Source organism: Bradysia coprophila (assembly GCF_014529535.1).
Source record: "Bradysia coprophila strain Holo2 chromosome X unlocalized genomic scaffold, BU_Bcop_v1 contig_39, whole genome shotgun sequence".
Taxonomy (NCBI): Eukaryota; Metazoa; Arthropoda; class Insecta; order Diptera; family Sciaridae; genus Bradysia; species Bradysia coprophila.
Window position 1 is genome coordinate 3,354,032 of NW_023503329.1, and position 15,335 is coordinate 3,369,366.

The 15,335-nt window shown below is 36.2% G+C and overlaps 3 protein-coding genes and 1 long non-coding RNA gene across 6 annotated transcripts in view; 1 reads left to right on the forward strand and 3 right to left on the reverse strand.

Annotated features, from left to right (window-relative positions):
* Positions 1 to 1,643: 1,643 nt before the first annotated feature.
* Positions 1,644 to 2,272, reverse strand: LOC119069842. Its single transcript, XM_037174012.1, has 2 exons — positions 2,011 to 2,272; positions 1,644 to 1,943 (listed from the first exon to the last, which is right to left on the reverse strand). The coding sequence occupies exons 1-2, from the start codon at positions 2,160 to 2,162 to the stop codon at positions 1,736 to 1,738; spliced, it is 360 nt and encodes a 119-aa protein (XP_037029907.1). The 5' UTR covers positions 2,163 to 2,272; the 3' UTR covers positions 1,644 to 1,735.
* Positions 2,273 to 3,467: 1,195 nt separating this feature from the next.
* On the forward strand, positions 3,468 to 3,759 carry LOC119069843. The gene is made up of 2 exons (XR_005086416.1): positions 3,468 to 3,553; positions 3,615 to 3,759. It is a non-coding gene; the product is annotated as an uncharacterized LOC119069843 (long non-coding RNA).
* A 3,840-nt stretch (positions 3,760 to 7,599) lies between these two features.
* Positions 7,600 to 11,019, reverse strand: LOC119069844 (dnaJ homolog subfamily A member 1-like). 2 transcript variants are annotated; one of them, XM_037174013.1, is made up of 4 exons: positions 10,861 to 11,019; positions 10,425 to 10,739; positions 8,285 to 9,089; positions 7,600 to 8,182 (listed from the first exon to the last, which is right to left on the reverse strand). In XM_037174013.1, exons 2-4 carry the CDS (start codon positions 10,727 to 10,729, stop codon positions 8,069 to 8,071), a joined length of 1,224 nt encoding a protein of 407 aa, XP_037029908.1. In that variant the 5' UTR covers positions 10,730 to 10,739; positions 10,861 to 11,019; the 3' UTR covers positions 7,600 to 8,068. The 2 variants fall into 2 exon arrangements, with proteins under 2 accessions (XP_037029908.1, XP_037029909.1); XM_037174014.1 differs by having other exon boundaries at positions 10,425 to 10,747.
* A 3,417-nt stretch (positions 11,020 to 14,436) lies between these two features.
* The window catches only part of LOC119069846 (dnaJ homolog subfamily A member 1-like), a 54,538-nt gene continuing 53,639 nt past the window's right edge, over positions 14,437 to 15,335 (reverse strand). For both annotated transcript variants that reach the window (XM_037174016.1, XM_037174015.1), the window contains exons 4-5: positions 15,040 to 15,335; positions 14,437 to 14,970 (exon numbers count right to left, since the gene is read on the reverse strand). In XM_037174016.1, coding sequence (XP_037029911.1) covers positions 14,854 to 14,970; positions 15,040 to 15,335 — 413 coding nt within the window. In that variant the 3' untranslated portion in view covers positions 14,437 to 14,853. The remainder of the gene's footprint in view (positions 14,971 to 15,039) is intronic.

Below are 15,335 nucleotides of genomic sequence, written 5' to 3' on the forward strand. Positions count from 1 at the left end.
GTTTATCATCCCCTATTACATTGCCAATTCACATCATCACCCTTTGCTATATCTCTGACGGAATTCATCGGGTTGTACCAGTCGGTTATAATAACAGAAGTACAAATTTTGTTTCAGTACTGATGAAAGTTACATTTTTTTTTAGTTCGAAATGGACCTGCAATATTCCCTTAATTTGTCTACCTGTCTAACATATTGCATTTAGATCCAGGAGATTTCTCTATGTCTAAATTAGCAAAATTACTTGTTTTTTGAGAACATTGTTTTTTGCAAGTAAAAAATTGCTGAATTGAATCGCTGCAATGCTCTATGCCATGTAGTCGTCAGCTAGCATTCAGTTACACAGTACATCTTTTAATTTCGCTGGACCTAGCTCAGATATATCCTGAAGCATTTAGATGACTCCATTACAAGTAAATTCAAGTAAAATAATCCATATAGACTTCAATAACCCTGTCATACGCAACTGAAATATAGCAATTTGACGCAATTTTTAAAACTTTCATTTTATTCTCATCTCATTTCATCAGTGTGAGACACAATTAGAATTATTTTGGGTTACAAAGTCATTCGCACAGATCTAGAATAGATTAGTTTTCATCACAATTTAGAATTGCACAGTTCGTCGTTAAGTGTAAATTCGTTTTAATAAATTAGGATAAAAGCAATCAGGGCAAAAATAATTAGGACAAAAATAAATAGGACATTGAAGTAACCGTATATGAACATGTAAGGATTTCTGATGGTATGGATGCAGATCTGTAATGGATATCTCGTGTTATCGTCTCAATATGTATGGTGAAAGATATAAGAAATTAGTCGACTGTTATACGCATTTCACGGTAGGTATGGACCGAGTGGATGGGCTGTGAGACAGTACCGGTCTTTTGATGTTTTGTCTGAAAGGTGACACACTCCTTCTTTAAGTATATGCATCAATTGGAAGCTGATAAAATTATCGAATGAAAACCTTTAATACTATGTACATAAAACCAAGGCGCTGAAGGAACAGGTTAAGACACCAACTACAAAGTCTGCCAAATTTGAATGGTTCAGTGGATATTTTTCATACAAATCTTAGTCCACAGAAAGTTGTTAGTTGGAACTTACTTCTTCTTACTTCTACGGCGCTACGTCCATTTCTCGGACTTGGCCTCTTCCAGAATCCAGTTCAAACGCTAGTTTGAACGCCACTAGAAAATTTCAGTGCCAATGCCTTTGTGTTCGAATCACAGGTGTCTTAGCCAGTGCTTTCAGAACATAGAATGCACATCTGTTCAGTGGATTTTTTTATATAAATATTTTTGGTATACAAACAAGCCTTTAAAACCTTGCAAATACTTCTATCAGAAAATCCTTCGAAATTCAAGGAAATCCTCAAAATTTAAAAGAAAATGCATGAAAATCGAGGAAAATCCTTGAAAAAATGTAGAGAAAATGCTCTTGAAAACATAGAAAATCATCAATTCCGCTGAAAGTGCTTTGTCAACGAAATTTATCCGCCCCTCGTCCATCACGTTCAGAGGTTCTTTCTTGTTCCTTTAGAAACTTGAGCTGCAAAGTATTTCAGATAGTTAAAGTAAGCTATTAAAACTTATCGGTTAAGATTGCAGTTTGTTGTATTTCTTCAATGTTAAATAAGATATTATCGAAACTTAACTTAAAAACTTAACAAACTAAAGTAGAACTAATGCGTTATTTATTATTTTTTACACTTTGCGGTATCAATCAGCCTTCAAGTCTCATTCTGCCCATCAGTTACAATAGTTTCATCAACAGATAAGTCTGCTGTCTCCAGGTCATTTCCGTTCTCGTCCAATTGATTCGACTCGTCTTCCTCACAGTCTTCATAGTTGTCAATCTCTTCTTTCAGTATTCGTTTCATACTGTCGTAAAATTTGGTATTTACTTCATTGGTGTTCCACAAGGTGGCAAAGAAGCCTCTGCAATCAAGAATTTACTTGTGTTTTCATACAGTGGATTAATAATTGAATTAATTTGAAAATTTACCTCATAACGCACACATTGGTTATCAAAAACGACAGAACGAAAATAATCTCGGCACATGACCGTGAAAATATTTTATAATTTACAATAACCGGATCGGTTTTAAGATATTCGAATAACGGAATCAATAGGCGAGTGTTCAAATTGTTATCCATTTTTCTATCGAAATTCTACGTCAATTTCGTAGAACACCAATAATGGTCGTAACAGTTCCACCGCAAAGCTCTATACTCAAAAACTTTCCGTTCATTTCAACTGTAAACTTTCGTTTTGATTACCATTAATTTCTTATATGTTGAGTATAACATGCATGGATTACGTGCTGTGATTTCATAGGTTTTCTGTTGCCGATGAATTTTGCATTATGAACACGTTATTCTCCCTTCAACGAAGTGGTTAGGCGTTGTTATTATGTGGATAGCTCTTTGTGGTGTGTCGTGGCGGACGATGACTGGTGGTACCGTTTGTACGTTATGTTAAATACAGGATTTGACTGTATAATGTTCTGTACAATTTTAGAGCACGAGCTACATCTAAAGAGAGTTACCTATCAAAGGTATGTCTGTTATCGAAAGATCACACGATAGAGCTAAGTGATGAGTTGGTAGTATACATTTCTTGTAAATTGTAACATTACAAACCGCCACATAATAGTTATTTTGTCAAATCAGTGACGAAAAGTAAAAGTTTCGTTGCCTTTTTCAGGCATACAATGTGTATTATCACACTTGGCCTGCGACTTACTCTAGTGATAATCTACTACACATCTTGTGCCTAAAAATGTAGTTATCACTCGGTGCCACCGAGTGATGAATAGTTTTAAAGGTGCTAGACGTGTAGATTTCTAATCCAGGCCGCAGGCAGCGTTTTTTCAAAAAAGATGACGAAAGTTTTACTTTTCGACATCTCATCAAATAAAAATTGATATGGGCAGGCTTGCAGAGAAAGTTTTAATTTTTTCCTTGCTTACGTTTCCATTTACTCTTCAATTTCTTCAGTTTGCATTATCTTCCAAATATTTCGTGGACCCCCTGGTTCTTAGGCTCTGGCCAAACGAGTTGCCAACTGTACTAGCTCAATCAATAAAAAAATATAATTACTAAAGTGCTATGGGTCAACCCATTTCGCACATTCGAATCAACCTCAGATTGATGTAAGTACGTTGTAATCGAAATAAATCGCCATATAAATGCCGATGAAAAATTCATCGGAATTTCCATACAAATTTCTAAATGACCTAAAAATATAGAAATTTCTTTCAATCATAAGTTGTCACGTGTACATTTTTGTTGTGGTCAATGTTTCCTGGAGTAACACTGGTAGACCGAAGAATGTCGTGGTAGCGTGAAGTCATTTTATAATTCTGTATTTGAGTATTAAGTTTACTGCCAAGACCTATCATATTTCATAGCAGCGCAATCTTTAAGAATTAGCGTATCTGACGTAAAAATACGGAGTAATCTTGTAATAAACTAACAATGGACATGGACATAGCTATGTATTTGAAAGTGTTTCTCGTATTTTTTGTGGCCCTTTTGTGTATCAAGTAATTAATTTGTTCAAATTTGTTTTAAATGGAATATTTTGGCAATTTTTGCTTCTAACAGGGCGCTCTCTTTGGCAATAATGCTACCACGCAAAATGAGACAAACGCATAAAGTAATGGCTAATGTAATTGCAAACGCCGAAAAGGAATTTAAAAGACTGGAGCAGAACGCTGACAAAGAGAGCAACAACAACGACAACAAGAAGTATGAATGAAAACAGCAACATTTTAGAAGAAGAGGAATCACCAATGGATTCAAGCCACCAAACACTAGACTGAATTTAATTTCAAACGCTATATTTACAGTGCGATATTTCACAAACAATAGTGAGATTGCGATTGTAGGTTAAAGTTTTGTTAAATGTATTGGGTATTCATTGATCAACTTATAAATTATAAGTGAAAATCGGAATCTCTCCTAATAACCGTAACTTGTCAAACATTTTATAAGATGCCGAAAATCGAATTGTCCAAAGTATAAAGTACTGTCTGACCTGACGGACCTGACACTAGAACGGTCAATTTTCTGTGTCAGGATAATTATTGTCGTTGGACATTATCTCAAAATTGATCCCAATACTTACGATTTAGGCACATCCTCATGGGTTCATTCAGTTCTAGAAGTAGGCACGAAGGAGACGGTCTGGTGTTAAAATTCTGTAATTCGTGTAATGTATTCGCAACTCGCATATTGGCTATTATTTGTAACAGCAATATTTTCTCTGGCATTGTCTTTGGTCGTTCCTCACGAAATAGTCATTTCAAATAATTCAAATAAATACCGAAAAGGGGGATATCACGTTCACCAATGAAAATAAGTTCGCTTCGGTTGAAGTGGAAAATGTTAAATAAATGTGGTGCCAAACGAAAAGTGAATATTTTATACCATAAATCGAATAAGATCGAAACGCGTGTGTTTAAATCCCTTTTCAAACAGTAAACATCAGTGTTATTTAGGCATGAATTTGATACAGCTGCAGCTGATACAGCTCATGTTTGTATGCTTCAGCTGGTCAAGCAAAATCACGTCTAAAAATCACGGACGTCGGTTGTGTATGTTAAATTTGTATGAAATTTAAATTAAATTATTTGATTTACAATTTTCCCAAAATCCTTTTCATTTGGCTACTTAATGTGAGCCAAGCACTTTGTACAGGTACACATGCTGCCATTGTATTTTGCCAACGTACTTCAAGCATGAGTGGTACCAACGCACTTCAAGAAAAAGTGCTTCTAATGGCACCTGCCAAATTGAGTAATCTGGAGTCGGTTAAAGCTGATTTCCACATATTTTTAGGGTAAATTTCCTCTAATGGCTAGCGAAATCAGCTTTAACCGACTCCAGATACACGTAATTAATGTAACAATTGCTGCAAATAACTTATATCACTTATTTATGAAGAATGCATAACAATTCCACTCATCCTAAGGGAACTGGCACTTGAAGATAGATGATAAATTGAAAATTTCGTCGTAGAGTGACCTGCTGCAAACAAAATGTCGTAACAGATACTTGTTGTGAGGCTGGTACGGCGAGTGTGGTATCGTTGTAAAGCTTAGCAGGCTGATCAGGCATTATTGTTTTGTTTCAACTTGTGTATTGCAGATGAGCCCTAGTTTCGCCGAGGATGGTGAAAATACAATTTTTCAAATATTGTGCAATTCAGACAAATTTTGTAAAATCCATTCTCGACGTTTAATAGAGCATGGAATCCTCTACCAATATCGCCATTCAAAGAGTTTCAAACTTTCTTCGTCAAATTTTCGACTTTAGCTGGCTGTAACTACGTGGTCAAGTTGTCCAGGGGAACCATTTCAATACGAATTTGCTTAGAATTAGTCCCTCTATCCGTTGCTATAACAATCTGCATTCAAATTGACTCGTCGGTCCCACGCAGCCATGAGTGCCGGTTCTCCGAAACGGCTGGAAAATTTTGCGAACTGGATGTGGTTCCTTATAGTACTCGAGTCACTCAATAAGAATATAAAAAAAATCAGAGGTGGTGTCGCGACTCTATTTAAGTTTTGTTCAACCCCACCGTGTAACGGAGAAGACACAATTTGTGACACAAGATATTTTTTTGTAAATGCGACAAAAAAGACTGCTCACAATTATGGCGCAATTAATTTCTCAAAAATTAAAAATTACAGTAAATAAATATCATCGATCTTCTTCTTCCCTAATGTTCCCAAAATACAAGCAGCGTTACCACGTTGAATTGCGATCGAAATTCTTTGCAGAAGGTATTCTTTCGATTTTACCTCACTTGTTGCCTTTTTCATTAAAGAGCCATATTTATCAATAAATTTCTTTATTTCCGGACTAATGCAACCTAAAAGCCTCGAAAGCAAGTGGGGTTAGCAAATAGTTTTGTTTCAAAGAAACGTAATGATTATGCTTATGTCTCTCTGTTTTTTCAGCAATGGAGCGTGCTTTCTTTGATGAATCATTAATATATGACGCAGCCATGGTATCCTGGACGGTATTCATGTCTAACGTATTTTCCTTCTGTGCATTTAACACAAGATAAACCATGCAATCCATCTTTTTCGACTGTTTCACCGCAAAGACATTTATGTTCCTCACATATTTGAGTGCCTAATCGAAGACCAACAGCAATTCTAGCAGAATTGTTATCCAGTAGTAATCCTAACTGACTCGATGGGATCACTTGCAACCACTTTGAAGATTCTTTAGTCGATGATGCAAGTAGTCTGGCTGCCAGTCTGGAACGAGTTTTCAGGTCACCATTTTCAAACAATTCATTAAATTGGTTTGTCCCAATTCTTTTGTTCCTTTTTAAGGGTATCGCTTTCTGGAACGAATTCTCGAGGAATTTCATTAATTAATTGCATAATATGTTCATTAATTATTCGTAAATCAAATCTTCGAAGAATCACGTCACACAAATCTGATGAAGAAAAGACTGACAACAAGTAGGCTGGTATTGCCAAAACCTCAACTTTCCTAATACCCATACCCCCGAAAGACAAGGGAAGCGACGCTTGATCCCAAGAAAGGCCTTCTACCCTATTATTAGTATTCGACTTCAATGTTGACCTAAAAATTTCGTCAACAGACCTCAGCTTATCTGGAAGCAAGTAAGCTCTAGAAAAGCTCGCATCAAATAACTGAACCTACAACTGCTTAAAGATTTCCTAAACACACAAAGCAGGATGTACGTCCATCAACTTCAATCGAGCACACATCAATTTGATTGATGCAACCTTGACGAAAACATACTCTCTAAACCTGTCTCAAACACCGGTGAGCCTAACAACTCAAGGGTAGACTCATCCACCTTCTTAATATCCGGCAACAAAGCTGATATCTCAGCATACATATGAGCTTCTTCATCATCAGTTGCATTGATAAAGAAAATCTCACACTTCTTAGCGTTAAGCCGCAAACCTGACACGTCACAAAAAGACAAAACTTTCTGAATATCATCTAACACTACAGACAACTCATCACCTATAGTACCGTCATCCAAATAACAACCATTAAACCGAGACAAAAGAGCATGCGTCATCCTCATGATACCTATACAAAAACCTGGAGGATTTAACGAATCCCCCTGCTGAAATCCTCTCTGAGACAATAGAGGATCACCAACAAAGTACAGATTCGACACGAGCCTATACGCTTGTTGCAGCAAAGGAAACAGCTCCGGACAAACATCCCGCACTTCACCTAACATAAACTTCCTAAACAGCATATTGAACGCATTCTCAAAATCAAGCTTAACAAGAGCCATCGACCCAGCAAAGTCGATAGATCGTGGCATTACAACTCCAAAAAAATCCCCGGAAAAATGACGGATATGAATTTTCTTCATTGAATCGGTCTCCCATTATTCTAGTGATTTATGGCTGGCAGTGCCATCTTGAGCTTTTTGACGATAAGTGCAATATTTAAATAGTTGCCAAATGTACTTGTTACAGGTGATTGAAACACTATTTTGTAGGCTCGGGCCGCCAGGGGCAACTTTTTGTCCATATGGGAAAAGTAGTCACTGATTGACTGGACCGCTAAAATAAACGACTGAATGTCACAAATTCTATTAATTTATTCGTCTTTTCTTACGTTCATGTTCAATTAATAATACAATTTGTTTTTATAAACACATTAGCCTAACGTCGAACCACCACATCAAGTTAAAATATTTTAAAATAAAATGATAAAAAATAAATTCTTCGCGCGAAAAAATAATTTGAAACAAAAAAAAATGTTTCATTGTCTCTGCGGAACGAAACATTTTCGCCTAACACAATGTTCAATTTGTTTTTTGTTTCTATAAACGGACGAATCGAGAGCTCAGATTCTACTTTTCGTCTTCAGTAAAACAACCAACTTACGAAATGGTCTCTGCGTTAAATTTATATAATATATAGCATCAATGTGGATGCACGTTCAAAACATTATTTTACGTCTCGACACAAAATAATTAATAAAAATAAATTCTCTCGCTCTGGACATTAATTCGATTTGAGTAAAAAAAAAGGTAAATGCGCTTAACTAGTTGTGCATTGTTGTATACGGGGACCTTGATTATATCCATCGTCGTCTTCTTCGTAAGCCTGTTGGGAACGTCTCTGTCGATTATCCTGTTCTGGATTGTAGTCTACCTGTAGTAACCGAAGAAAAAAGAAACAAATTTCAATCTAAAATGAACAACTAACTCCCCGACTGGCGATGTGCTACACGCCCGATCAAAACAAACTCCTTACCAATGTGCATTCCTCCATCGAATCTGAGTCCATCGAAATGTCGATTCTCGGTCGAGGCGGCAGACACGTTTCAAGCTTTGGTATTAATTCGGGAGCGATAAATGTGGGGAAGATCACTTCAAAATTAAGGATAAGACGTCCCTTCTCGAAGGGATTCTTGTACTGTGGCATTCCTTCGCCCATGACGCATTTGATGTCGCCGGTTTTGATTACCTGGCCGGGCAAATGCGTTATCAATAGATCTCGATTGTCCAATGTTTTAATAATTTTCCTAAAGCCACACAACGATTCGGTTAGTATTATCGGCAAAGTCAGCAGCAAATCTAACTCCAGCCGCTTGTACACCGAATGTTTCTTTTCATTTAACACTACACTTATATCGCCAGGTTCAATATCCGGACTTTCCTGGTTCCCTTGTCCACTAAAAACAATTTTCTGCCCATGTTGCATTCCCTTCTCAATGTGCACCTCCAACACATTTCGATCGCGTATCGTCTTTTTGCCATTACACTGTTTACACCGATCTTTAGTCGCAATTGTTTCACCCAGTCCCGAACATTGTCGACATATTTGTTCCACTTGTTGTACCATACCAGGGAATATTTGGTGTATTCTGATTTCACTACCGGTGCCGCGACACGTTTGACATTTGGAAACGCATCCCTTTTTGCCACCTCGCCCTTCGCATTTATCACAGATCACGATTTTCTGCAAAGCTAATTTTCGGACCGCTCCGTTGTATAATTCTTCTAACGTTACATTTAGGATGTGTTCGATAATTTTTCCACGACGTTCTCGTCGACCACTGAAAAGGAAAAACGAAAATTATTGTTCTGTTGCACAATGACTGATGTGACGTCAGCAAGAATGAGCTTCATATGATTATTCAGATTGATTACGTATGGCATAACTTAATGGTAATTTTGTAATGGCAACCGCAACGAAGCCAACGAAAATTCATGTCGGTCTGATCTTAAAACAATTCCACTCGTCAGACGACCTCTCAATAAGATTTTTAGTTTCGTTCCTCACTTGACACCGATGTCGTTAAATGGTAGAATGAGCTGACTGAGTTGCACGTACACAAGACCTACTCTTGTTAGAGTTAGAGCATCCTTAACGCTAAAAAGACTGGCCTGATCAAATGTTATTCGTATCATAAGTTTCAAACTTCACGAGACTGATGTGCACGTGGCATATCAGATTGAAAGTCGACTGTTGCAAATAAAATTAAACAAAATTTTTATTTCGTACGAAAATTTGCAATTATTAAGTTGGGTTGTGTCTATAGTCACATCTTCATTCAGACCATGATAATAAATATTAGGAGAATTCGCGAAAATGATACACAGAACGTCAGTTAAATTTAGACACGAACTTGCTTCAGCTGTTTTTCAGGCGGACGCTGGGTCACTTATACAACAACTGTGTTTCGTAATTAATCAGGAACGATTACGTATTTTCTAGAGCGGTGTGAGAGCCGTGAGAGAACGAGATGTCAAGTAAACAAAGCGAAAATTAAAAAAAAAAATCATTTTTGTCTCTCACACGGCGTACTTTTTTGGAAAGTAGAAATCAAGGAAATCTTGGATCCTGGCGAAGCCTTAATAAAGTTTAGAAATCAGAGTTGACTGGTCTGTAAGGCAATTAAATTCGGCAGCAAAAACAAATGCTGATTTGTAAACTTGGTATACGTAAATGAATTCTGGCACGCTCGCTGCACCTATTCATTTATATTATGTTATACCAATTAGCAACGATCTAAATTCGAATGTAAACAGTGTAAACAGACCCATCAGTCGTTATAGCCTTGTAGTAAAAGTTGAATATAAAGCAAATGAGAGTCTCTTATTGTTCTCTCTCTTGCTTGAAAGAGCATGTTGACGTCAAATGAATGGAAATTATTTTGTAAATTGGAACATTTTCCTATGCGAAACTACTCGTATTTTGATGTGTACTACGTAACACTTTCATGATAACCAAGTCTGGTTTCAATGTCATAAAAATTCAAAATATTTTTTTTTACAGCAGGACAAAGCAGGTCCCATAAACTGATAACAGCGCCATTATAGTTCGTAACCATAATATGCATGAATAATCTATAAAACCACTTCACCAGTGTTGACCACTGTTTACTCACCCCGATCGCATACCACCGTTGATGAACATTTCGAAAATGTCCATAGGACTCATGAAACCTGGACCACCGCCGCCAGCACCACCTTTCTTGATAGCTGATTCGCCACCCTCGTCATAAATTTGCCGTTTTTCCGGATCGGTTAACACTTCGTACGCCATCGAAATTTGTTTGAATCTTTCGCCCTCATTTGGATTTTTGTCGGGATGATATTTCAAAGCCATTTTTTTGTATGCTTTCTTTAAATCTTCGGATGAGGCATTTGGCTGAACACCCAGCAAATCGTAGAATACTGTTTCTTTCACCATTGTTGTGTGTCCGTGTGTCTGTGAACGTATATAACATTAAATCAGTCGTTTTGATAAACAGGAAATTGCATTTCATTGGAAAATTCAAAAAAAAAAAAAATTGGTCTCTTAGTATGGCGAAAAATTCTTACCTAGTGTCTAATGAAAAATTATATTTACAACGAACGTCGCCCTTTGACTCTCTGCACAAAAACTAAGTCTATTTTGCGTTATAAATTCGTTGTCTTACTGAATGGTTCGATCGAGTGAAATGTTCATGAATGTTCCACAGCGACGACAAAAATCCGACATCTAATTTCATATAAAAAATGGCTGTGAGGTGACTTGCAGTGCTGACAAGGTATAATTAGAGAAGAACAGAAAATGCGATAATACCGATACGTGTATGAGCGTGGTTTTGAAAAATGGCACGACTAAAATCCGACTATTCCGGTATTTTCTGTGTTACAAATAAATATTTAATTTATAAAGGACAGCCAAGTAACGGCAGAGTAAAAGAAACCAGGCAGGAGCGGTTCATTTTCGAAACATCAAAAAAGTGACCAAATACACTGTATGAAAATGAACTCAAATGAACACTGACACTATAGTCGCAAGCGCTACTGCCTGGTTTACTTTACTTACTCTGCAGTGGAGATGTTAAATATTCGAGTTTTCGCATTTTAGTACGCACTGCCGCGCCGGCATGGTAGACTATATACAAAATTTCATATGAGTGTACGTAACTCTCGGTTCGTAAAATCAAAACTTGTGTTGGTGCATAATGCATACATCTATAGAATCCAAGGTACATATAGTGTGGAGGTAATGCCATTCAGACGCGACCTAGTACATTAGTACATAAATTCAAAGAAGATATCACGCTAAAAATCAAGCTTTACCAGCCACTGTCTTGAGACAAATTTTCTGAATAGAAAACTTTTCTTAAAGATAACTTTACGAGAGACTGATATGCACGTGGCATATCAGATTGAATGTCGACTATTATGAAATGAAACAAAATTTGTATTTCGTACGAAATATGCAATTATTAAGTCACATGATAATATACATAAGCAGAATTGGCGAAATCAAAAGAAAACTTTTCAAAATGATACAGGGAACGCCAGTTAAATTTAGACATGAATTTCCTTCAGCTGTTTCTCAGGTGGACTCTGGACTTTTCATACAAACACTGAATGAGCAGAAAAACAGCTGAAACAAATTTATGTTTAAATTTCACTTTGTGGCCTATGTTTCCACATTTTTCAGGAACGATTTTGGAAAATCGAGAAAAATCAGAAAATTTGAATCGCTCAAAACCACTTACAGTGGAGGTGTGACGCAAGTCCTTTTATTCACTTACAAAAGAACTGATATCGGTTGGGATGACGCTTACAGCTTCGACTCGCATAAAGAAAAGCAAAAATTGTACCGAAAAAAATTCTAGAAAAAATAAATAAACAATGGACGCCCAAATTACGAAAATAAGTGAAAAGTAGTAGGAGGGGGAAAAGTCAAAAAAATTGTGTGTTTATGTTCCTCAGTCCTGTGGATTTTTTTTTAAATTTTTTTTTAGTGTGAACGGACTTTCGTCATGGCCCTTTACTAATGTAAGGACATGATAATTATCTCCAATTCTATTATATTTTTGATGAGACTATTTTTATTGATTTTGAGAAAATTCACAAAAAGTGAAAAAATTAGGGAAATTCTAGAAAACCAGGAAAACTTTTGTTTCCGTTTTCTGTCAAAAGTTGCAGTTGTTGCAGGAAAATTTGTCTCCAGGCAACCTACTATAGCTGCCACAGCTACAGCAGATAACAACATAGATTACCTGGAGACAAAGTTACCTGCAATAGGTAAGATTTCAATTCTTTTTTGTGTGTATAGTGCTAGATTAATGCTTAGTTTCCTATTGCCAAAAAAGTACTCCGTGTGAGAGACAAAATTGAATTTTTTCAATTTTTCCTTTGTTTATTTGACAGCTTGCTCTCTCACGGCTCTCCCACGGAGTACTTTTGTTGATCTGAATGGACACTTAAACGTTACGAACAATGAAGAGTTCATAAATCGTATATTTAAAAGTAATTTCGAGGTATTGGCCCGCTTCATCAAAACAACTAACAACTAGATTAAAAAGCCCCAACTGTCAATCGATTTTCTGAAATTAGACGAATTTTTGAAATCAAAATATACTTTTGTTACAGTTTAGTGATTTATATTTTAATTTAATTTACCTTACCAGTTACATATTGTACAAGTAAATTGCTGCTATTTAATTAAATAAATTAACCGAGAAAGAAAGAAACAAAATCTATTTTGAATAAAGCTATCGTGATCTGGATGTCGTAAACTCAAGTTGTAATTAATCGTTGAAAAACTATAATTGAATTAAATTAAATTCCAATGGAAGGATGGGATGTCTTGTGTGACCGGGAACTATTTCCAATATACACAAGATTGATCAATAGACTCAAATTTACACCAAAATGACGCTGTAAACGACCGACATTGATCAAATATCTCATGGTATGTTGACAATAGATCCTTAGGATTAGGACAATGAAAAACAAAACAAAAATAATGAATTTGGTCAAGTTGTTTGTATATTTATTTACCGATGGAGGTATACTAAGATATCTAATCAAATTTTGTGAGTTGAAACATGATGATGAAGATGATGTCGATGATGATGTAATGGTTACCTTTTACTAAACTATTTAGCTTCATAGAAAATTGTAAATGAATTTTCATTTGTATGAAGACAAGAAAAAGCTTTGTTTTTCTACGTTTTTTGTTTAAAAAAAAAAGTGATTCACTTCTTTTGTGACGGGATTACGTTTGTGGCTTATCATATGAATCCGAATCAAATATACTTGCCATTATGTATGTAGGAAAAACGCACACATATTTCAATCTGAAGAACTATTTGCCGAGTAGCCGTATCAATCTCATGTAAACTATACCGAGCTAAGTTTCGCAATGACACTGCTACATTTTTAACATTCGACGGACCCGAGTACCATTCAGTGCCGGACTTACCCTATGGGCGTTCGGGCGATTGCCGAAGGGCCTTTTGATTTTTGTATTGATAAAGGGCAACGAAGGGCCTTTTGAAAAATTTCTTCATACAACGACCGAATGGCTTTTTTGAGCCAGTCCGGCACCGGTCCTATTAATAATATAGGGTAAACACTGTTAATTACGAGTCCCCTGCTAGGTACGACCACTGACAGAGAAAAAATCGAGTCACACAAATGTGTGCTTGAACTGATATTACTGATATGTTTACCCTATTACCGTCTTCCGGTAAGAGTTCAATGAAGTCATTCGTTTCACCGAAATTGGTTCTCAAGAAACTGAGCGAATCTTGTCTTTTATTTGATCAATTGTCACATTTTTCTCTCTGATTAAAAACATTTAATTGAAAACCGTTTCGTTTAATCCGAATAAATCCGAGACATGATCATGTCCAGTGAAAATGAACATCTAAAAGTACACGATTTTATGACTTTCTAGAATGGTCATTTCACATTTCACTATGGGTCTCCCTGGAATAAATTGACATAGCAATCAAATCAGTGCAGAGCTGGCTGTAACTATAACCGGAAAAGAATCACATGTTTTCTGATTAAAGGCAATTACGTTCAACAAACAATTATTTTAATAAAAATAAAAATGATTCATTCGCTACATACATAATGGCATAATATGTGATGTATTTGGTTGAAAAAAAAAAGAACAATTTGAATTTCTCAAAACGAACGAAATTATTTGAGAGATTAAAATGTGGCGAAAAATACACACAACGACGCGGCGTCAAGTCAATTCGCTCCGAATGTTTAATACAACGTTAAAAACAATGTTTTGACCGTTTTGACCGACGCAAGCTGCTATCGTTCATATTACGGCAAAATGTTAAAAACTGAATGAAAAAAATAAAGAAAAATTCTAATGAAAATTCGATGGGAATGATGATTTTTCAGCAATTCTATATAGACGAAGTGTGTTTCGTAACAAATCATTTTTTAGATAGAAAATTAAGTTTTTTTTCTCAAAAAAAAATTTAAAGAAAAGAATTCAGAATCTGAATTAAAAGTTCTCAATGTTTCCGATATTAAATGGTGTGATAAATAAATTCTTTAACTAGTGGAACATTGTTGAATCCGAGGACCCTGATGATAGTTTTCATCATCTTCTTCATAAGCTGCATGAGTATGTTGTGATCGTCGATTGTCTTGTGCTGGATCAAAATCAACCTAAATCGAGAAAATGAACGGCTTAGTCACCACAACAAAAAAAAAATTTAACAAACAATGTGTCCTTACCAATGAACATTCTTCCGCATCAATGGGAATATCCACTTTTGTCCGCGGCGGTAGACACTTTTCCAGTTGAGGTACTAATTCAGGCGCAATGGACGTCGGGAAAATCACTTGGAATTGAATAATGAGAAATCCCTTCTCGAATGGATTCTTATGCTGAGGCATTCCTTCGCCCGTAATACACTTAAAATCTTCGTTCTTAATAACGTCACCCGGCAAATTGGTTACAACCAATTGTCGTTCGTCCAAGGTCTTGATTAACTTTTGAAAACCGCACAACGCCTCCACCAACAGCAACG